The 22,500-nt window shown below is 38.3% G+C and overlaps 1 protein-coding gene across 3 annotated transcripts in view; it reads left to right on the forward strand.

Annotated features, from left to right (window-relative positions):
- The window catches only part of LOC144958829 (uncharacterized), a 199,136-nt gene that overhangs the window by 94,655 nt on the left and 81,981 nt on the right, over positions 1-22,500 (forward strand). For all 3 annotated transcript variants that reach the window (XM_078891050.1, XM_078891051.1, XM_078891049.1), the window contains 4 exons: positions 2,925-3,219; positions 8,133-8,341; positions 8,872-8,986; positions 10,398-10,522. In XM_078891050.1, coding sequence (XP_078747176.1) covers positions 2,925-3,219; positions 8,133-8,341; positions 8,872-8,986; positions 10,398-10,522 — 744 coding nt within the window. The remainder of the gene's footprint in view (positions 1-2,924; positions 3,220-8,132; positions 8,342-8,871; positions 8,987-10,397; positions 10,523-22,500) is intronic.

A 22,500-nucleotide genomic window follows, 5' to 3' on the forward strand; every position in this document is an offset into this window, starting at 1 on the left:
TGTTGGTCCTTTATACTTCCGGATGGCAATGTTGTGAGCTTCTTAGCCAAGCGCATGCTATCTATACGTAGCTAGTTCTGGTGAAGAATTGAATCTAATCTCAACCTGTAATAAAAATTGAGTTAAAATAGGGTGCCTTCGTTAAGGAGAGTGAGTTTCTGCCGTACCATACATCACAGTGAATATGGGTCATACAAGGCAAAGGATATATCTCAATGTACACCAGTGATCTGTCGATCGTTCTCTTTGTTGGATTTTGTGCTCATGTCTGGATGAGACTTATAGGTGATCTCAAACTTGGTGCATTGGTGGTATGCTCTTGGAATCTACATCTGATCCCTATTTGTTCCCAGTTCCCCTATGTCTTACTTTTTCTTGGGTGCTTTAATTGTAATTCTATAACTTTTTACTGTCCCATTTTCTTCCTTTTTACTGGCGCTGATATAACCTAAATGTGTTGCAAGCGCCGCAAAACCCTTAAAAACAAAAACAAAACGTTCTCCCCTTGAGCGCCTTTCATGTTATAATATTATAATACTATTGTATACAGTTATTTTTTTAAAAATGTGAACACAATAAAATATCAACAGTAGGTAGTATTTTAATTCTGATATTTAGATATAATTGTGGTGTGCTTCTGTTAAACACGACGATTTATCGCCGACAAGAAATTCTACTGTTGTGAAATGGAAATAACTTCGGTATGTTTGATCACAAATACATAGAAATTATAAATTCAATGTCATCAGATTTAATGTTGTATGTTTATGTGTGTGTGTGAGTGTGTGTGTTTGTGTGTGTACGTGTGTGTCTTTGTGTGTATGTGTGTGTGTGTAAATACATGGCTAATGAATAAATAAGAGACCATCAAATATATTAATTACTAAATTTCAATAAGATAGCTAATAATCACCAGCCATATTATCATCATTCATTTCACATCTATTTGTTTATGGATGTCGGCTCTTGATATAATATGCGCATATTTTTTTTTAATAAAGCGTTGTCAATATGCGTTTTTAAATTATTTTTTTAAAATTATATATTAATATTTGTTTTGGTTTCCAGTTTCTTGGAAGTTAATTATTTACAACTTATGACATTTTTTTCATACCACAGCAATCACACTTTACCTGGGGTACATTTCTAAATGATGCTAATGATACACACATTATATTCTTTCGAACATGGAGCGCAATTTGTTCAATGTACCTACCTTTCTCTTGCATTGTTAGCTTTTGTTTCTTTGTCGTGTCTGTCTGTCTGTTTGTTTGCTTGCTTTGACTTTGTTGTTGTTTGTTCAGGGTTGTTTTTGTTTTTTAATTTTTGTTTCGAGGGGGATGGGGGTGTCCTTCACTTCATTTTATTTTTATGTTTGTTTGTCTTCATATGTAATCGAGATGCGGACAATATAATTACCATGAACTTATTGGCTCAGTGATTTAACTTTGTAAATGTGTGTCATGAGTACACAAAAAATGTCTGGGTGGGGTTCCTGAGCTCTCATAGTGGCAGGAGGTCACTTATTATGGCTTCTACCCCCTATATTTGTTTTCCGAGTTGCTTTCTGTCTTTGTCTTGGAATGGGATTACTTAGGTTTTGTGCTAGTCCTTACCGGAGTCCTTGACTGGGAGGAAAGCAATCAAATGTATAGGTAGAGTTTTTGGAGATGATGTTTTTTGTCTTGTAAATCATCTCTGCAGTGTACTGTTTGTTTCTACCTATATATCATTTGTAAACATTTGAGTGTGTTCCTTCTAGTGGGGACATTGTGCTTGTGTCAGGATGAGACATTGAGGTGATCTCAGACTAAGTACACTGATAGTGTGCTCTTGGAATCTATATCTGTTCCCTATTTGAAACAATGCCACTTTGTCTTATTTTTTTCTTGGGTGCTTTAATTAATTGTATTCCTAGAACTTTTAACTATCCCCTGTTCTTCCTTTTTACCTGCGCTGATATGACCTAAAAGTGTTGCAAGCGCCATAAAACCCTTTTTTTTAATTAAGAAAAACACACAAAATGTGACAAAAAAGCGATTTTGAGTAACTCACTGAACAGGGTTAGCGTAAAAGTGTTGTGATCTGCTGTGCAGACTTGAATTATCAGATTTGTTTAAAACCTATAAACACCAACGGATGTCAGCATAGACTGACGTTATCTCTAAAAAATAATCGAGATTTTATATAGCGCAATATCCACTAAATGTGCTCAAAGCGCTTTACAAGGGGTCCCTGGTCAATAGCAACATTTAACATGTAGGACGAGACATGACGACTGTTAGGCGATATTACAATTTTTCGGACAAAGACAACGCTTTTAACTGCCAGGTACTCATTTTACACCTGAATACGGTGAGAGAATGTGAGTAAAGAGTCTTTTCCAATGACTCAACTATGCGCCGAGCCCGAGGCTCGAACCCAGGACCTTCCGATCCGAAAGCGAGTGTCATACCACTCGACCACATAGCCGCACAACCTATAATAAAACCTATCAACACCAAACGGATGTCAACATAGAATGACGTTATCTCATTGCGGGTGGTTGGATGGGAGCATCACCCTTGAACCTATGATGTTCGCATGGGTGTACGATCCGATAGTGATGTCGTTTCTTCTTCTCTTTACTAGCCTATCCTGCTTCTTTGGTTTGTGATTGTATGTTTGACAGGGGATATTTTTTTTTCTGTAAATCCTCTGCCTGTTTGTTCTTGGTTATTTATAATTTAGCTTATGATATCTTTAGGTTATGATTTTGATTTACATTTGTACTATTTTTGTTAGATTGCTTGTTTTTTTTTTTTTTGTTTCAGCGGTTTCTCATATAACCTCAATTGTGTTGGAAGAGACCTAAAGCAACAAACAAACAAACAAAAAAACGTTATCTCATGTTACCTTTTTTTCTCTCCTATCTCTCATTCCAGTTTGGAGACTGTGTCTTCATTCCGAGCTTTGATACGCAAAGAGACCTCCACAGGCATCTTCAAACAAATCCAACAAAGCCAGATTGACGCCGTCACCAAGAAACCTCAGCAGTTGCAGCCACAGACATCCCTCAAGGGGAAAGGCGAAGGGTTTCCGCAGCATCTAACTCCGTCCACAAAGCACCAGAGAAGGTCCCGGAATTCGAGATACAACACGCTTCCGGTAACTGCCGAAGAGCTGCTGAAGGCCGTGCCGGAAAATACCGAACTTGGAACTGAGTCTGATTGGGATACGGTAAATTTTGAGAATTTCTTCACTTGATCCTTTGTTGATTTTGTTTTGTTTTGTTTTTGTTTTTATTTTTTTTTGTTTTTGTTTTGTAAGAATTTTGTAAGCCATATTTATTGTCTTACCTCTGGGCGGGTCCTTTGACCTCCCATGGTGGGCAGGAGGTCACGTTGTTTCTTCTATCCCCTTATATCTGTTTTCCGAGTTGCTTTCTGTCTTCGTCTTGGAATGGGATTACTTAGTTTTGTCCCAGCCCTAAGGGGGGGGGGGGGGGGGGGGGGGGGGGGGAGGGAGCCGAAGTGGTCGATTGGTTAAGGCATTGCACCTTGACCCGGAAAGTCCCGGATTCGAGCCCCGCTTCTTCTTTTTTTTTCCTTGGGCAAGATTATTACCCCCCAATTCGCTCATATTGGACAACATGGGTGATTCCTGTTGACATCAGACAACATGTTTTTGATGGATAATTTATATTCCTTCATGGAATGCCTAGGCGACGGTATCTCATGCATGATGCTAATTAGCAGGACGAATAACGCCTTATTGTTGGAATGGAAATAATATTCTCAAACCAACGAAAAAGTGTCCATTAAAACATTGTTATATCCAGCCCATAAATGGATTCAAATGTCTGATGTCACGTCGCCCAGCAACGGCGGCCGTCGTCGTTCTAAACAAAGAAAATTGGTACGTTTTATTCTTCCTGCTGGCTAGAACTTTTCATATGTCTTGTGATCGAAATGTGTAAAAGTCAAAACATGATCAGATTTATAATGTTTTTTTTCCCCTCTGGATACGCTTTTAAGCTCGTCAGAGAAATATTTCATAAGGGCGTCCGCCATTGTTCCGATAGTTTAGAGCCAGTTACTAAGTCATTACGAGGGAAGTGACGTTACGACTGTTAAAGCGTATTGCGTGCGGCTGCAAATATGTGACCCTCCGTCTCAAAACGGTATTGTGTCGGTATGAATGAGGTCTGTAAAAGTGATATTAAAGTTAAAGAATAAGAAATAGGAAATTTGAGTTGGTTGCAATGTAAGAAATTGTGACCTAACGTCTCAAAACGGTATTATGTCGGGATGAAACTAATGCTAAAAAGTCAAATTAAAACTAAACTGGTCAACATTATGAATTACTGGTATATTTAGCACTCTAAAATATCCTATTCATTCTCCTCAATAAAGCAAATAAACTCAACGCAAGTCTGATATTTCTGGCCAAAAATTCAATTTTCAGCAACTTAATCACCCCGACTTCATACCGTTTCGAGACGAGGGGTCACAATTATCTTTATCTTTTTACCATAACGAATCAGTCCCACATTCTTATTCGTATCTATGCAATCCATGTTCCAGTATCTATCTCATCTAGACACAATACCCCATTGAGACAGTGGGTCACAAATGTGCACCTATCACGCACCTAGCACTGAATAGTTACGAGTGAAAACTAATAGCCTTCAACAGTTGTGACGTCACTTCCCTCATAATGACGCATAGTAACTTAGCAACTGGTTCAGAACTATCGGAACAATGGCGGATGCCCTTATGGAATACTACTCTAATGAGCATAAAAGCGTATCCAGAGGAAGAAAAAAATATAAATCTGATCTTGTTTTGACTTTTACACATTCTGATCACAAGACATTTGAAAATTTCTAGTCAGCATGAAGAATAAAAAGTACTGATTTTCTTTGTTTAGAACCAAGATGGCCGCCGTTGCTTGGCGACGTGACATCAGACTATTGAATCCAATTCCATGGGAATCCCAAAACATTTCATTTAAAGGTCATGTGTGTTGTTGATGCTGTAAACGGTGGCCTTGCGTGACACCCCGCAGATGATATTATACTTACTGGGTTATCTGGTGTTAAGATTAACTTGTCCTTGCAAGATTGTCGGATGTTAAGATGTTGAAATTTAAATTTATGCCAAATATGACTTGGTTAGTTTATTATGATGGGGGTCCATTGTTAAGGTGTGATGCACACTATATTTGAATTTAATAAAGGCAGATATGATTCGTGACATATGTTTGAGTTTGTATGTTTTTCTATTGTATGGAGCATCGTGATAAATGATTTTGGTGCTGATGCATATGAACACATTAAAGATTTGATTTGCTTAAATAAGATTTTTAACATATGTATCGTTCCGTAATAATAGTTTGAGAGTGGGTCACTTATTTATTGTTGCTTTATTAAGGATTGGGTATCCATATGGAGCATAAAAGTACAGCATTTTAATTTTGACTTCATTTAGTTAATTCTAAGATTTTAATTTGACTTTTTAGCATTAGTTTCATCCCAACATAATACCGTTTTGAGACGTTGGGTCACAAATGTGATCCTAAATACTTTGGATTCATACCGTGTAAACTTGATATTATTACACCTTTGTGGCTATGTGGTCTAGTGCGGCTATGTGGTCTAGTGGTATGACACTCGCTTTCGGATCGGGAGGTCCTGGGTTCGAGCCTCGCTCGGCGCATAGTTGAGTCCTTGGAAAAGACTCTTTACTCACATTCTCTCACCGTACTCAGGTGTAAAATGGGTACCTGGCCGTTAATAGCGTTGTCTTTGTCCGAAAAATTGTAATATCGCCTAACAGGCGTCGTGTCTCGTTCTACATGTTACGTGTTGCTGTTGGTCAGGGACCCTTTGTAAAGCGCTTTGAGCACATTTAGTGGATATTGCGCTATATAAAAGCTCAATTTTTAAAAATATTCAACTAAGCAAGAGGAGGCTATCCAAGTTTATGGTTCCCGACACAAGGGTGGGTGCCCACTTGTACTCATTCGTACCATCGACACTTGAGACACTGGGATAGTCTCAAAACTCCAATGAAAGAAAAAATACTGTGGTCTGCGGAATCTTCAAAATTGAAGTTACAGACTTAAATTTCAATTTACGACATTCAAAGGGCCACCGAATTGTTAATTTAATGAATGCTTGTTAAATAGTATTGGTATAGATAGAATGCGCTTGGCCAAGGAGTTCACAACATTGCCATCCGGAAGTATAACGGACCAACACACAAACTCTGTGTAACCATGAACTTTTATAGTCTGGTTAATACAGTTTAGTGAGAACAACTCACAAACGCGGATGGCAAAAACAATAACAAAGGCCTGAGTGACGTCATCTTCGAACTATCTATACAAATATGCCATTCCAAATTAATTCTTTGGATTCAGTAATATCTACTAGTCTATGCGAAGCTTGCAATGTACAACGCTATAAACGGCAACGCAATTTGAAATTTGACGAATACTTGTTAACCCTTTCCTTACCAACTATAGGAAAAACGTCAAATTCGTTAGGATACAACCAACATTTTTCTTATTCAAATTTCATTTGTACATCATAAAATTTAAAGAAAATGAAGTGTGTTGTAGAGCATTGTTTTGCTATTGTGTCTGAGTGATAAAAAATAGATTTTGGTGTTGGTGTGTAATTTTGCGTAAAATCCGCAAAATGACTGTAAAGAGGAGTTAAGTGTAAATTATTTGACACTTGGCATTGGGTCATTCGACGGTCATATTTGCAGGTCTGACATTCGCCACTTGATGGCCTAGGTAACGCGTCCTTCTTTTAGATTCCATCACAATAACTTGGCCACTCTGAATGGTACTCAGGAAAATGCGATATCTGATCGTGTGCGATGTCTTAAGTCGTTACAAATGTATAGCCTGCAAAATGCTTTGCCGATTCGAAATTGTTTACGTTTAAGTGGATGGGTCCTTGTAAGCATTCGCTTTATCGGATATGGCCTGGTTCGAGCTCGCTGTCAGCTTTTGGGAGGTTCCAGTGGAAAAGGCTCTTAGTCAAGTGCTCCCCTACTCATTGTCTAAAATGGAACTGGTGTTAACAGCTTGGTCTTGTCCGAAAAATTTAATATTCGACCTATCACACAATTATGTCTGCCGTCTATATTGTATAATGTTGCATGTTGGTGACAGGACCCTTGCAAAGCGTTTGAGCATTAGGGATATCTGCGCTATTAAGCTCAATTTTTTATTTTTTAATCATTTGTGTGAACATTTCTATGCTTTGCAGACTTTGAGTGACAATTTGTATGATGAACTTAGCTATCTGAACACTTGAAATTTATAAGCCAAATACTTTGTTTTGAGTATCTATAACGCTTAACAAAGTTATGCATCTCCCATTACGCTTCGTTGATGCCTCATTGATGTTTTCGAAAAGGAAAACCCGAAACTACCACGGATCTGTCATTTTATTCTTATTGTTAAGATTCTATCGGAATATCTGCGTTATAACATAATTGGAGAAAATATAGGTTTCAGTAATGTTTCATTGGTTGAGTTGTTATGCTTGTGTTATATTAAAAAAAACTTTTTTTTTTTTTTGATAATTTTTACTAAACTCATTTATTTCCTATGCTGTAAACTGTACTATTTACCAGATGACGCGAATTTTTTTTAATAGGTAAAAATTCGACTCGCATCTTTGTGAGTTCTTCACATAGGGCCATAAGAAATGTTATCAGTCTACGAAAAAAGGCGCCTACCAACTACTTTCTGGAACGTGAAATTAAGCTGCATATGCCTTCGCGCTGGGTGATAAGTGAAACATTGTAAACTATTGAACATTGGTAAACCCGTGTAAAAAAAAAATTTTCTTTGCTTGACACGACATCTAAGATTCTGCACCTAAACATTCCACGAAGAATAATAATAGTTCATAAACAATGTTGTTAACGGAATCTCCTGGTTTAGTTCAGTTACAAATTAGGGTTATAATCTTGCTGAATGAAACACAAAAAACAAAAACGAAAGTGCCTAGGATCAAGGAATCCCAATACCCACAAACATTTGTCTTAAATTCCGGAATAAAATATAAATTCTTATGATATAAGTTTATATTATTTATAATTTATTTTTTTTTCTGATGTCTTCAGTACATCGAGACCCTTCGAGCCGACTCGGGTATCGAACTCGCCTCATCCGATGTAGACATCAGTGCGGAGTACGCCAGCAACCTGCGGTCCTTGACCTTGGAAATGGAGGTGGACGACAGTGACCCAGCCGCCATGTCTTTGTCGGCCAAGGCCGGGATGTTTAAAGCTTTGGATGACAAGAAAAACAAGTCTGCTAGCGGGGCTAAACGGTGAGTGTTCCTTCCCTCCTCTAGTATTATGTGGTATGTGGTACTAGGTGGTATGCTCTTGGAATCTACATCTGATCTGATCCCTATTTGTTCCCAGTTCCCCTTGTCTTACTTTCCCTTTGGGTTCTTTAATTGTAATTCTAGAACTTTTTACTATCCCATTTTCTTTCTTTTAACTGGCGCTGATATAACCTAAATGTGTTGCAAGCGCCGTAAAACCCTTAAAAAGAAACAAAAACCTACTCGCCTTCAGACGGGGAAACTCCAGGGATGAAAGGGCTCATTCTCTCACCGTACATGTGTGTAAGATGAGTATCTGGTCGAAAAAAAAAATTGCTATTTCACCTTACAGGCGTCATGTGTCTTGTTCAACATGCTAAATGTTGCTGTTGGCTTGGGACGCCTTGGAATGCGCTTTGAGTACGTTTAGTGGATATTGACCAAAATGGAACAAATGTGTTTTGTTATTGAATGGGAGCTTTATATAATCTTTAATTTGATTGTGCTCTCTTTTTGTGTGTTTCTCCCAGATATATCAATCGTAAAAAGAGAGAGCGGTCACAGACCATGCCGATCACAGAGGATGAAGTGAAGACGGCTGCGGAAGAACAAGCCTCTTCTAGTACTCCGTCCAGTAATACGACGGTAAGTAATAGGATTCAATAGTCTTATGTCACGTCCGCCCAGCAACGAGCATCTTGGTTCTAAACAACGAAAACCGGTACTATTTATTCTTCATGCTGGGTAGAACTTTTTTTTTCACATGTCATGTGATCAGAATGTATAAAAGTCAAAACATGATCAGATTTATGTTTTTCTCCTCTGGATGCACTTTTATGCTCGTTGGAGAAGTATTTCATAAGGACGTCCGCCAATGTTCCCATAGTTTAGACCCAGTTACTAAGTTACTATGCGTCATTATGAGGGAAGTGACGTCACGACTGATGAACCCCATTGGGGGGGGGGGGGATAGTAGTTATAGTTGTGGGCCTTTGTGGTCTGCGAATGCATAATAGACGGTGCCCCCGTTTCGAGCCTAAAATAAGTCCCGGCAACCCTTGTACGTAGATTCCCTGACTTCGGACAGAGCTGTATGTACTAGATGGAAGTCGGTTTGCACGAATTCAATCCCTCGAGTGGGCGGGGAAATAGACCCCTCGAAACTGGGGTGAGAAGTCGACAGGCTTTTCCATCTGCAAGAGGAGACATTGGGTGGCAGTCAATCGACTTCGGTCGAGAACCTGCTTAACAGCACGCTCACTACATCAATGGGGACTTGCCACCTGTCCAACATGTACCCGTTGTGGTAACGAACCCGAAACCGCAGAGCATTTAATTTAGTTGAACGGAGCGTTGTGACGAAGATTCCGGGCATTAGGAGGTCCCTTGTCCTAGTCCTGTTTTGAGCGGCGCAAAGCTGAGTCATTGGAAAAGGTTCCTCACTCACATTCTCTCAACCTACTCAGGTGCAAAATGAGTTCTTGGCCGTTTATATAGGGTCATTATCTCATGCAATATGAGTTCTAGGCGCTTTACAAAAATATATAATCACAATATTTCATTAGACAATTCCCATAGCTATTAGATTTAGAAATGAATACATTATATACCAATATTTAAAACGCTATCATCATAGAACTACGGCTATGTGATCAAGTGGTATGACACTCACTTTGCTTTCGGATCGGAAGGTCCTGGATTCGAGCCTCGCTCGGCGCATTGTTGAGTCCTTGGAAAAGACTCTTTACTCACATTCTCTCACCGTACTCGGGTGTCATGTCACGTCCTACATGCTAAGTATTGCTTATGGCCAGGGGCCCCTTGTAGAGCGCTTTGGGCACTCTAGTGGATATTGCGCTATATAAAAGCTCAATTGTTTTTTTTTCCAAGTTTTTTTGTTACATGCAAATGTTATGAATAGAAGAAGAAGAAGAAGGAGGAGGAGGAGGAGGAGGAGGAGGAGGAGGAGGAGGAGGAGGAAGAGGAAGAGGAAGAGGAAGAAGACGAAGACGAAGAAGAAGAAAACAAAAACATACTATTGTACAAATGTCCACAGAACCGGGTCCCCATGGGCAAACAACGCCAACCAGAAATCGTCAATCGCTCCAAATCCTTCGACGAATCTCATTCAAACAACGAAGGCCACGACGATGATGACCCCGAAAATGACCAGCTGACCAAGTAAGTCTTGACTTACAATAATCATAATAATTCTACTAAATAAATATAATCATTAAAATAAGACGTCTATCTTTACCAATTAGTTCAAGGTGTCTTGCTCCCATAGAGGACAGGGAGGTACGGTATCAGTCCTTGGCCTTTGTTAACACATTGGCCTGACTGAGACTGACCAAAACAAAACGTCAAAATGCCAGTCTTTGGCCACAAAAGAAAACAAATCGTGACTTGTATTCAATAGTTCAACCAATGGGACCACTGACTTGTTTCCATGAGTTCTACTAACGACAACTCACTAGGCGGTGCAAAAACCAAATAATGACGTCAAAAGACCAGTCCTTTTGGAGTATAGATAGTATGCAGATGACGTCACTCAGGCCTTTGTTATTGTTTTTGCCATCCGCGTTTGTGAGTTGTTCTCACTAAACTGTATTAACCAGACTATAAAAGTTCATGGTTACACAGAGTTTGTGTGTTATACTTCCGGATGACAATGTTGTGAACTCCTTGGCCAAGCGCATTCTATCTATAGCCTGACAGAAGAACCCTTTAGGACTGGCAGTTTGACGTCATTTTTTAGGTTTGTGTAGCGTCTAGTGAGTTGTCGTTAGTAGAGCTCAAGGAAACAAGTTATTTCATTGGTTGAACTACTGAATAAAACTCACGATTTGTTTTCTTTTGTGGCAAAAAAACTGGCATTTTGACGTCATTTTTTGGTCAGTGTCAGGCCATAACTTTACGATGGCCACGGCGAGTGCTCTTGGGAGCTATTGGAAATTCCTTCTATCGAGATAGAATTCTAATTAAAATTGTCGAGTACTTTCCGCTGAACGAGCTATCGATATTAGAACCAGTTGCTCCTGAAGAAAATATTTTTAAAAGTATTTTGAAGAGCGTGTTTCCATACGTATATTATTGAGTTTCTTTTCGTCTCTCCTTTTTGTTGTTGCTGTTGTTGTTGTAATAAACCAAAGAGAGAAGTTTTTAGCGTTTTAACTGGGGTGCTCTGCTTAGAACTTGTAACACCAGAACTAAACGGAGCGCATTCAAATTGGGGTGTTCACATGATATAACCAAAATATTTACTCAACACAACACGCCTTAAGAATTAAGAGTTTAGCTAAGCGTCCACGTGTGTGATTCAATTATTCTCCTTGTTAAAAGGACGGGTAGCCAAGATAAACATGAATTCGAGTTTTTCCTTTTATTTTCTGGGGGGTTTTTTTGTTTGTTTCTTGGTTTGTTTTTTGTGTATCTTGTTTTTTTTTTTTTTTTTTTGGTGTTCTTTTTAAAATATTTTTTTTTCTTTTTTTTTCTTTCTATTTTTGTTTCCCCCCCCCCCCCTTAGTTTTGTTCTGCGCGCTAGCGCGCGCGTGTGTGTGTGTGTGTGTGTGTGTGTGTGTGTGCGCGTGCGCGTGCGTGTGTGTGTCTGTTCATTGTGTATGTATACCCTATGTGTATGTTTGTGTGTTTTGTTAATAATTTGGGTTTGTTATTTTGTTGTTATTTTTCTTCTTTTGTTTTGTGCATGTTGGGGAGGACGGATGCATAAGTCCCTTTTATATCTCACGTTCGATCTATTGATTCGACAAATCCATCCCATCTATTTATCCATCCGTCCGTCCGTCTGTCTTTCTATCTATCTGTCTTTGTCTATCTGGGTTGGGTTCCTGACCTCCCATAGTGGGCAGGGAGGTACTTACTGTGTCTTCTATCCCCCTACATCTGTTTTCCAACATGCTCTCTGTCTTTGTCTTGGAATGAGATTACTTGGTTTTGTCTTGGCCCTGGCTGGATACCCTGGCTGAGAGGGAAACGGTCAAATGTATAGTTATTGTTTTGGGAGATGATATTTTTTTCCTTGTAAATCATCTCTCTGTTATGTATTATTATATTTGTTGTTTTGAATTTATAATGTAAGCATTTGAGTGTATTCCTCTTAGTGGGGACCTGTGCTCGTGTCTGGATGAGACTTTTAGGTGTTCTAAAACTAAGTACAATGATGATATGCTCTTGGAATCTACATCAATTCCCTATTTGTACCATTCCCCTTTGTCTTACCTTTTCTTGGGTGCTTTAATTGTAATTCTATAACTTTTTACTATCCCATATTCTCCCATTTTTTACTGGCGCTGATATGACCTAAATGTGTTGCAAGCGCCGTAAAATATAAACATATCTTTGTCTATCTATCTATCTATCTATCTATCTATCTATCTATCTATCTATCTATCTATCTATCTATCTATCTATCTATCTATCTATCTATCTATCTATCTATCTCTGTCTTTCCGTCCATCTGCCCGACCCGACCCCTCTCTATGTGCGCTCGCTTCTGTGTTAATGTGTGTGTGTGTGTGTGTGTGTGTATGTGCGAGTGCGCGCTATTTTATTTGTCAGGGATTTTTTTCCTTTTTGACTTTGTTATTTACTCGCATTTTACAATTGCATTTTACAATACCTGTATAATTGACCCGCATATTTATTCGAACCTATTCGAACCATTTCATAAAATTGGCAATCGGATACAGGATTAGATACATAACGGTGACCCATCTAACTTATAAAACTGTTTATTAATACTAGTAAAAAGCCCGCAATTTCGCGGGGAAAGAACTATTTTCATTCGATACTGTACTCACCATCATTTAATGAGGGCAGATTGGTAAACAACGTTGTCTGTGTAATTTGGTATATCTTCGGTTGATTTTTCTGTGTGGCCCAATAATATATTTAATAATATATTCCCTCAACTAACCCCAAGAAAAAATTAAACCTAGTACCTTTAATTAACCCCAATAGGAAAAACAAACACCCTAGCACTTTAATAATACTTATGACTGACTCTAATAGGGAAAATAAATCATCCGATCTCGAGCTAACCCGAATAGAAAAAATCATGACAAATTGAATAAATAAACGCCTGACAAAAGATCAAAGGTGAAAATACAAATTTAAAGAATACTGGGGATGTAGGAGCTTTCGGAATGTCTCCCCTTTACTTAACTTATGGAAAAACAAACTTCCTAGCACCCTTTAATAAGACTTATGACTAACCTTTCGAGCTAACCCTAATAGAAAAAAAACAACTCTCGGACTGCTTTGCAGAAAAGTGAGTGGAGCAGGCACTTATATTGGTAACAACAAGATATGAAGTGAGTAGAAAAGTGCCAGAAGACAATAAAGAATAAATTTTTTTTCGCGGCGGTGGTGGGGTTTGAACCTGCGACCTTATTGGTACGACAACTCCGCCTGGCAGGTGAGAGCGTGGCTCTACCGTGTGAGCTATCCACGAACACAAAAATATTCGTTTCAAACCCAAAGTCATTTCTAGATCCCTCTCTCACCCACTTCTTGAGACCGCCGATTCGTTCACCACCATCGCGAAGTAATTTTGACCAGCAGTTAAGCTTAATAGCCAATATTCTCATCACAAACATATAACATAGAAACGATTGAGACATTGAGTATGCTCCGGTGTATGGGGTGAATTTTTAATTCAGAAAAGTGAGTGGAGCAGGCACTTATGTTGGTAACAACAAGATATGAAGTGAGTAGAAAAGTGCCAGAAGACAATAGAGAATAAATATTTTTTCGCGGCGGTGGTGGGGTTTGAACCTGCGACCTTATTGTTTGTGATGAGAATATTGGCTATTAAGCTTAACTGCTGGTCAAAATTACTTCGCGATGGTGGTGAACGAATCGGCGGTCTCAAGAAGTGGGTGAGAGAGGGATCTAGAAATGACTTTGGGTTTGAAACGAATATTTTTGTGTTCGTGGATAGCTCACACGGTAGAGCCACGCTCTCACCTGCCAGGCGGAGTTGTCGTACCAATAAGGTCGCAGGTTCAAACCCCACCACCGCCGCGAAAAAATTTTTATTCTCTATTGTCTTCTGGCACTTTTCTACTCACTGCTTTGCACTACCTTTCAATATTTAACAAATCAAAATGGCGGCTGAAAATCAAAACAATGGTCAAATTAAGAAATTTTAAACTTTCACAAATCTATCAAGGTTTGTTCTAGAGTTTTTAAAATACTTCTAGATATAATGACAAATTGAATAAATAAATGCCTGACAAAATATCAACGGTGAAAATACAAATTTAAAGAATACTGGGGATGTAGGAGCTTTCGGAATGTCTCCCCTTTACTTAACTTATGGAAAAACAAACATCCTAGCACCTTTACTAAGACTTATGACTAACCTTAATAGAAAAAGAAATATCCTCGATCTCGAGCTAACCCTAATAGTAAAAAAAGAATCAAAGTGGCGACTGAAATACCTTCATGTGATCAAGTGAATAATATCACTATGAATGCCACGATGTGCTGAAAAATACCAACACCCACACACACATGTATACACCACACACAACACACACACAAACACAAACACACACACACACACACAAACACACACACACAAACATACACGCAATTAGAACATAATAATAACACTGATCACCGCTAAAGCAACAACACAACGGAAGTAATAATAATACTTGATGTTATAAATAGATGACGTAAATTGACAACTTTCTACAGTGTCAAAATTAGTTGATTTTGGGAGTCAAGTGTCGTCGTTAGTACATATTTTATGATATCTGTTTGACTCAACGAACTTTCAAAATGACTTTAAATTATAAAAGGAAATCAAGTTATCTGTTTATCTATCTGTAAAAAAATACATTTCTAATTTTCAAATCTTTCAGTAGAGTTGTGCGCCGTGTCAATTTTTTTATTTACTCAAATAAGCACAATGTTCTCCACAATGCTATATTTTTAAAAGAAAGGATTCGCTGCTATGTGCGATAGCGATGAATCGAGCTACAATTCAGTATTTTGCAGAATGCGATTAAATATAACAATCGGTGCATTTTTTGAGGCCAAATTTTCGGTGTGCAGTCTTGTGTGATTAAGTTAAATGTGTTTTCGACGTCCCCTTAGTAATAAATAAGGAAGGGGTTTCCTGTCGGTCTTTCCGAGTATAAATTGCTGTCAAATGGTGTGTGAAAATATTCATTCAGCCCTCTCCCCCTCCTTCCTCAATTTCCTATAGCCTTCTTCCTCCTCCACTTCCTCCTCCTTCTTCTTCTTCTCCTCCTTCTTCTTCTCCTCCTCCTCTTCCTCCTCCTCCTCCTCCGCCTCCTTCTTCTCCTCCTCTTCCTCCTCCTTCTCCTCTTCCTCCTTCTTCTACTCCTCTCCTTCCTCCTCCTTCTCGTCCTCCTCCTTCTCGTCGTCGTCGTCCTCCTCTTCCTCCTCCTCCTCCTCCTCCTACTCCTCCTCCTACTCCTACTCCTCCTCCTACTCATTCTTCTTCCTCCTCTTCTTCTTCTTCTTCTTCTTCTTCTTCTTCTTCTTCTTCTTCTTCTTCTTCTTCTTCTTCTTCTTCTTCTTCTTCTTCTTCTTCTTCTTTCCCTCCTCTTCCTCCTCCTACTCATTCTTCATATATCAGAAGTGGCAAGACGGAAAAAGTTGAGTTTAATGTCAAATTAACAAGAATAAAGCGATTTGTGACCCACCATTTGTCCAAAAATAAGATGTAATGTCTGGATTAATCCGACTTCATAAAATGAATTTAAAAATAGAATCATGAGAATTATGAACTTTGGGTCTACTTGTTTGGGTTTTTATTTCTTGTTTTTTATTTTGTTTTAGTATTTAATTTGTTTGGGGTTTTTTTGTGGGTTTTAAAAATGTGTTTTGTTTGTTTATTTATTGTTTCGTAACAAATGTGATGATTTTTTTCTGTAATTAATTGGTAAGGAGAGGGTTGAGAATCATAAAAAATCTTCTCCTAAATGACGCCCTTTATTTTGAATTAATTTTTAATTCATTTTCAAGCATCATGCGAACCCCACCGTTTAGAGACGAATCGTAGTTTAGTTTATAATAAATGAGAAAAAAAAATGTATTTTGCCAGAGTCCGTCCTCATACTACTTGTCGCTACAATTTTACGGACTTTAGAGTGTTGGTATGTTATAATTTTTTTTTATTGTCAATTTAGTCTGGGATATTCTAGTCAGGTTAGAATGTTTCTGTGCGTGTGTGGTGGGGGGGGGGGGGGGTTCAAATCTGGCTAAATTATATGATCCGCCAAGTCAGTTTGGTAAAAAAATAAAGTTTGAAAGTTTTCTCCTAGTTTAGTAGATGTTTTGTTTATAATAATAATAATAATAATAATAATAATAATAATGCTTAAAACTTATATAGCGCTAAAACTCCGAGACATCAGACTCTAAGCGCTTAAATTACAAATTACTTAGGATGAAACATACTCATTCACACACACACACACACACACACACAACACACACAGTATTAGCTAGGCGATTTATCAACAGCGATGAGTTTTTCAAGGGGGTCAGAGTGTGGGTAGTGTTTGGCCACATGATGTTCTATCTGGCCACTTTTGAAGTCTAAATTGATTGACCACTAGGAACTGTGGCTCAACGTCAAAAGTATCAGAAATAGAAAATTTTAGTTTTTTGGACGTTTTACATGCAGGGATGCCAAATATCCGGGTTTTTCCCCCGGCTTTTCCGTTTTTATTTGTCACACCTCAGTTCACACCTCAGCAGCTTTTCCCCCCGTATATATACGTGAAAACGACCACTGAAGGCCCTTCTTCTCAAGACAAAAAAAAAATAAATATATTATTGAAATGGATCCACCAAAGGCCTCATACATTTGGAAAGGAATGGGAAAAAAGGGGGGGGGTACCATAATACATATCACCGTTATGAGACAATTAGTCACAATTATCGTTGGTGGAGTCTTCTTTCGACCTTCCATAGTTGGCAGGTGGTCACTAGCAAGTCTTGCTGTACTGTATCTTCTGTCCCTCTATAATATGATGATCTGTTTTCTAAGTTACTTTCTGTCTTTGTCTTGGAATTGAATTACTTCAGGGGGGTTTTTCCTGGCCCTTGCTGGAGTCTTTGGCTGAGAGGGAAGCAGTCAAATGTTTAGTATTAGTTTCGGGATGATATTTTTCTCCCTTGTTGATCACATGTCTGTTATGTATTGATAGTTATATTTTTGTTTTGTTTTGAATATATCGTGTAAACATTTGAGTGTGTTCCTCTTTGAGGGATCCTGTGTTTGTGTCTGGATGAGACTTTAAGGCGATCTCAAATTAAGTCAATTGATAGTATGCTCTTGGAATCTACATCTATCCCTTATTTGAACCAATTCAAATTTACTCAATATTTTTTTTTTTTACTTTTCCATTTTTTTCGCTTTTTACTGGAACTCATATGACCTAGATGTGTCGTAAGCGCCATAAAACCTTTCAAAGCATAAACAAATATCCAGTTCACGCTAAAGTCATACTGTTTTGAGCGGGTGGTTGGATGGGAGCATCACCCTTGAATCATATACCTATGATGTTCGCATGGGTGTACGATCCGATAGTGATGTCGTTTCTTCTTCTCTTTACTAGCCTATCCTGCTTCTTTGGTTTGTGATTGTATTTTTGACAGGGGATATTTTTTTTCTGTAAATCTTCTGCCTGTTTGTTCTTGGTTATTTATAATTTAGCTTATGATATCTTTAGGTTATTATTTTGATTTACATTTGTACTATTTTTGTTAGATTGCTTGTTTTTTTTTTTGTTTCAGCGGTCTCTCATATAACCTCAATTGTGTTGGAAGAGACCTAAAGCAACAAACAAACAAAAAATACTGTTTTGAGACAATTGGGCGCAATTATAATTATCTCGGTATGTAAATGTGGGGCTTCCAATAGAAATTGACGGCAAGTAGATTGGTGTGATGATAATAGGATGATGGTCTTGAGCAAGTCACGTTGCTCATTTTGCGGCAGTACACTGCGACTGACGCTTAGATTATATCAGTCTTCCCTTGGAACAGACCCTAAAGACACATTTTATAAATGGGGTGAATAAAGGGAATCCTATTTTATTTTATTTTATTCTATTTTACTCAATATTTTTTTTTACTATCCCATTTTTTCGCTTTGTATTGGAACTCGTATGACCTAGATGTGTCGTAAGCGCCATCAAACCTTTCAAAGCATAACCAAATATCCAGTTCACGCTAAAGTCATACTGTTTTGAGACAATTGGGCGCAATTATAATTATCTCGGTATGTAATTTTGTGACTTGCAATACAAATTGACGGCAAGTAGATTGGTGTGATGATGCAAGGTCTGTATTGTTATTTGATAAGTAGGGAGGATGTGGAGTGATGGGTGGTATTGTTATGGTAAGTCAAGGGAGGAGGAGTCTATGAGGGACCTCACATGAGAGAGACTTGGATAATTATAGTTATAGGTATATTATTTGGAGTTTGGAGGGACAGCGGAAAGATCTGATGATGTAGATAGGGGTGGATGGGTTTGATAGACAATGAAACAGTGAAACAGTAATAGTAGTTGTAGTTATAGTAGTAAGAGCTGTTGTTGTTTTTGTTGTTGTTGTCGTTGTTGTTGTTGTTGTTGTTGTTGTTGTTGTTGTTGTTGTTGTTGTTGTTGGGAAGTAGTGGTAGAAGTAGAAGTTGTAGTTGTAGTAGTAGTAGTAGTAGTAGTTGTTGTAGTAGTAGTAGTAGTAGTAGTAGTAGTAGTAGTAGTAGTAGTAGTAGTAGGAGGAGGAGGAGGAGGTAGTGGTGGTGGTGGTGCTTTTGGTGGTGATGTATGAAGTAGTTGAAGTTGTAGTATTAATGGTAGTAGTAGTAGTAGTAGTAGTAGTAGTAGTAGTAGTAGGTAGTAGTAGTAGTAGTAGTAGTAGTAGTAGTAGTAGTAGTAGTAGTAATAGTAGTAATAGTAGTAGTAGTAGTAGTAGTTGTTGTTGTTGTTGTTGTTGTTGTGGAGGAGGATGACAACTAAAACAAAACTATTTGGTAGGTAGGGAGGACATTGAGTGATATCTGGTATTGTTATGGTCAAGTCTGGCAGTCAACAAGGGACCTCATATTAAGAGATGTACATACAAGGATAAGTATAGGTATATGTAATGATACTGCATCTTAATGTTTAGGGTCACAATGCCAATGATGGAGATAAAGATAAATGTATTTGTGTTTGATAGACAAGGAGAAGAGGAGGACTATTGAAGAAGAGGAGGATGAGAAGAGGAAATATAAGAAGTAGTAGTAGTAGTAGTTGTAGTAGTAGTAGAAGAGGAAATAGAAGAAGAAATAGTAGTAGAAGAAGAAGAAGAAGAAGAAGAAGAAGAAGGTTGAGGAGGAGATGGAATGAGGAAATGAAGTAAGAATCACTGTCGAAACAAGAGTAATAAGAAAACAATGAGAGACTATTATTTATTCTTCTCTGAAATGCATTACCTTAAAGTGTTGAAAGTACCATTAAAATCACCTCCATTCCCCCGCCTACCCCAAAATAGAAACAAACAACACAAAAATTACCGATAGTAGGCCATATAATTCACGATAAATTATGTCTAGAGTTGATGGGGTGGACAGATAATCAAGACTTCAGATAACCAGAAGGTGGGGTGGGGGGGGGGGGGAGGGGGGAAGGGGAGAAATAAAGATGAATTGTTTGACATGACAATTAGACACAAAGAGATAGATAGATAGATAGATAGATAGATAGATAGATAGATAGATAGATAGATAGATAGATAGATAGATAGATAGATAGATAGATAGATAGATAGATAGATAGATAGAGAGAGAGAGAGAGGAGAGGGAGGGGGAGAGATAGAGAGAAAGAGAGGAGAGTCGGAGAGAGGTATAGAGAAGGAGAGCGGAGAGAGAGAGAGAGAGAGAGAGGAGAAGGAGGGGGAGAGATAGAGAGAAAGAGAGGAGAGTCGGAGAGAGGTATAGAGAAGGAGAGAGAGAGAGAGAGAGAGAGAGAGAGGAGAGGGAGGGGGAGAGATAGAGAGAAAGAGAGGAGAGAGAGAGAGAGAGAGAGAGAGAGGGGGGGGGGGGTTGGAGATAGAGATGCCTTGAAGCATGACCGTCAAAAGCCATTATAGGGGTCTTTACTGTTCGTTCAGCCTGACATAAATATATCATTATGGGTCTTCCTAAAATGTACACTATGTCTCACTGGCTGTAGTCGGCAGTTTAGATATCATGTGTGTGTGTGTGTGTGTGTGTGTGTGTGTGTGTGTGTGTGTGTGTGTGTGTGTGTGTGCACAATACAAACGCATGAATGTGAAGTAACCATTATCTTCTTGTACATACTCTCCTATGCCTGGTTAGAACTTGGCATTCGAACCGACAAACGGCCAAATTATTCGAATACCGTTTGCGTTTTCTATCTCGGTGTTTGCGAACAGAAACGAAAATCAAACTGTGAAGTCATTAAAGTTGTGAATAAAAGGCTTGCTTCTTGCTATTCGTCTCGAAAAAACAACAATCAAACTCGATTTGATAGTCACACAATGTTGGTGATAAGCTTGCTTCTTGCTATTCGTCGACCATCACTCATTTGATAGTCGACACAATTTTAGTTGGGTTTTTTGTTTTCAAAATAATCTAATTGGAATCTGAATATATTTGTATTATTCCTGGTTTGTTGTTGCGTGGAGATGAGAATCAACTATTTGGAGTAGAATTTCAACATTATGATTGCTCGATTTTTCAAGCCATTTTCTCGCTCGTGCCTTTTGTAACCTCTTGTAGTCGTTTTACTGATTAGAAGTTATGTTATGAAGCGTTATTCGAGAAAAATATTCGGTGTTCGATGTTATGGCATGAAGCGTCATTCGAGAGAACTATTTTCGGTGTTCGTAGCGTCGCTTTCGAACGGGTTTGGTGGGGTTCGACGTAGGAGAATAAACTTGCAAACTGCAGACGATTAACATAGACTACGCTGGTTAGATAGCTAAATGACACTGTCAACTGACAGTGACTGACTGACAAACATTGCCTCTACCTATCACTTGTTTTCTTGTGTTCGGAACACTTGTATTTTTCCTTTGGTATATTATTATTTGTTGTATAAATATTGTGTGCTTTATACTGTTCATTGTTATGTGTGTTCTCTTTGGATATCCTAAAGATTGAGGTTAATGCTTACACTGTGTCAATGTGTATTTTTATAGCAGGTGTGTATATTATTATAAAATTGACACATACAATCGTAAAAGAAAGAGCGACGTTTACTTATTTGCAGGTCTGATAACTCAATTTATTATTGCCTCATTGTTTTAATGAAAATACTCTCAACCCAACACAAAATTATATTCTTCATTACAACGTTAAATCAAGTCCATATTTTGCGGCCGGTTATCAGACCTGTATATGTGCATGTCGAGAAAAACTCATCAATTGTGAGCTGTTTATATATAACGCAAAGCCCTTTAAATCAAATGCGCTCAAAGCGCTTATTTGAAGTAAAAAAAAAACAAACAAAAAAAAAACCCCCAAAAAACAACAGCATTGATGAACATGTGGGACGAGACAACGCTTATACAGTTTTTTTTAATGAACTTTTATATAGCGCAATATCCACTAAATGTGCTCAAAGCGCTTTACAAGGGGTCCCAACAGCAACACGTAACAAGTAGAACGAAACATGACGCCTGTTAGGCGATATTACAATTTTTTTTTCTTACAGAGACTACGCTGTCAACGACTAGGTACTCATTTTACACATGAGTACGGTGAGAGTATGTGAGTAAAGAGCCTTCTCCAAGGAATCAACTATGCGCCGACCGCGAGGCTCGAACCCTGGACCTTCCGATCCGAAAGCGAGTGCATACCATACCACTAGACCACTTAGCCGAATAGGGTTGAGTGAGTTAAACAGATAATTCGAGTGATTGATTGCTGCCCTTTTTTGATAAGATGCTCATCGATCACATAGGACTTTCCGTGGTGTCAAAAAAATCCAGCGATTGAAAGGCTGCTGCTACTGTGTAACTCTAGCTGGATTCGAAACATGTTTGTTCATTATAGTAAAAAGAAATATATTATATTTCAACATCAAAATGTCTGATACTGTACAGTAGAGTCACGTTTCAAGTATTATATTTCAAACGTT

Source organism: Berghia stephanieae, chromosome 13 (genome assembly GCF_034508935.2).
Source record: "Berghia stephanieae isolate SIO BIC M18660-M18661 chromosome 13, UCSD_Bste_1.3, whole genome shotgun sequence".
Lineage (NCBI taxonomy): Eukaryota > Metazoa > Mollusca > Gastropoda > Nudibranchia > Aeolidiidae > Berghia > Berghia stephanieae.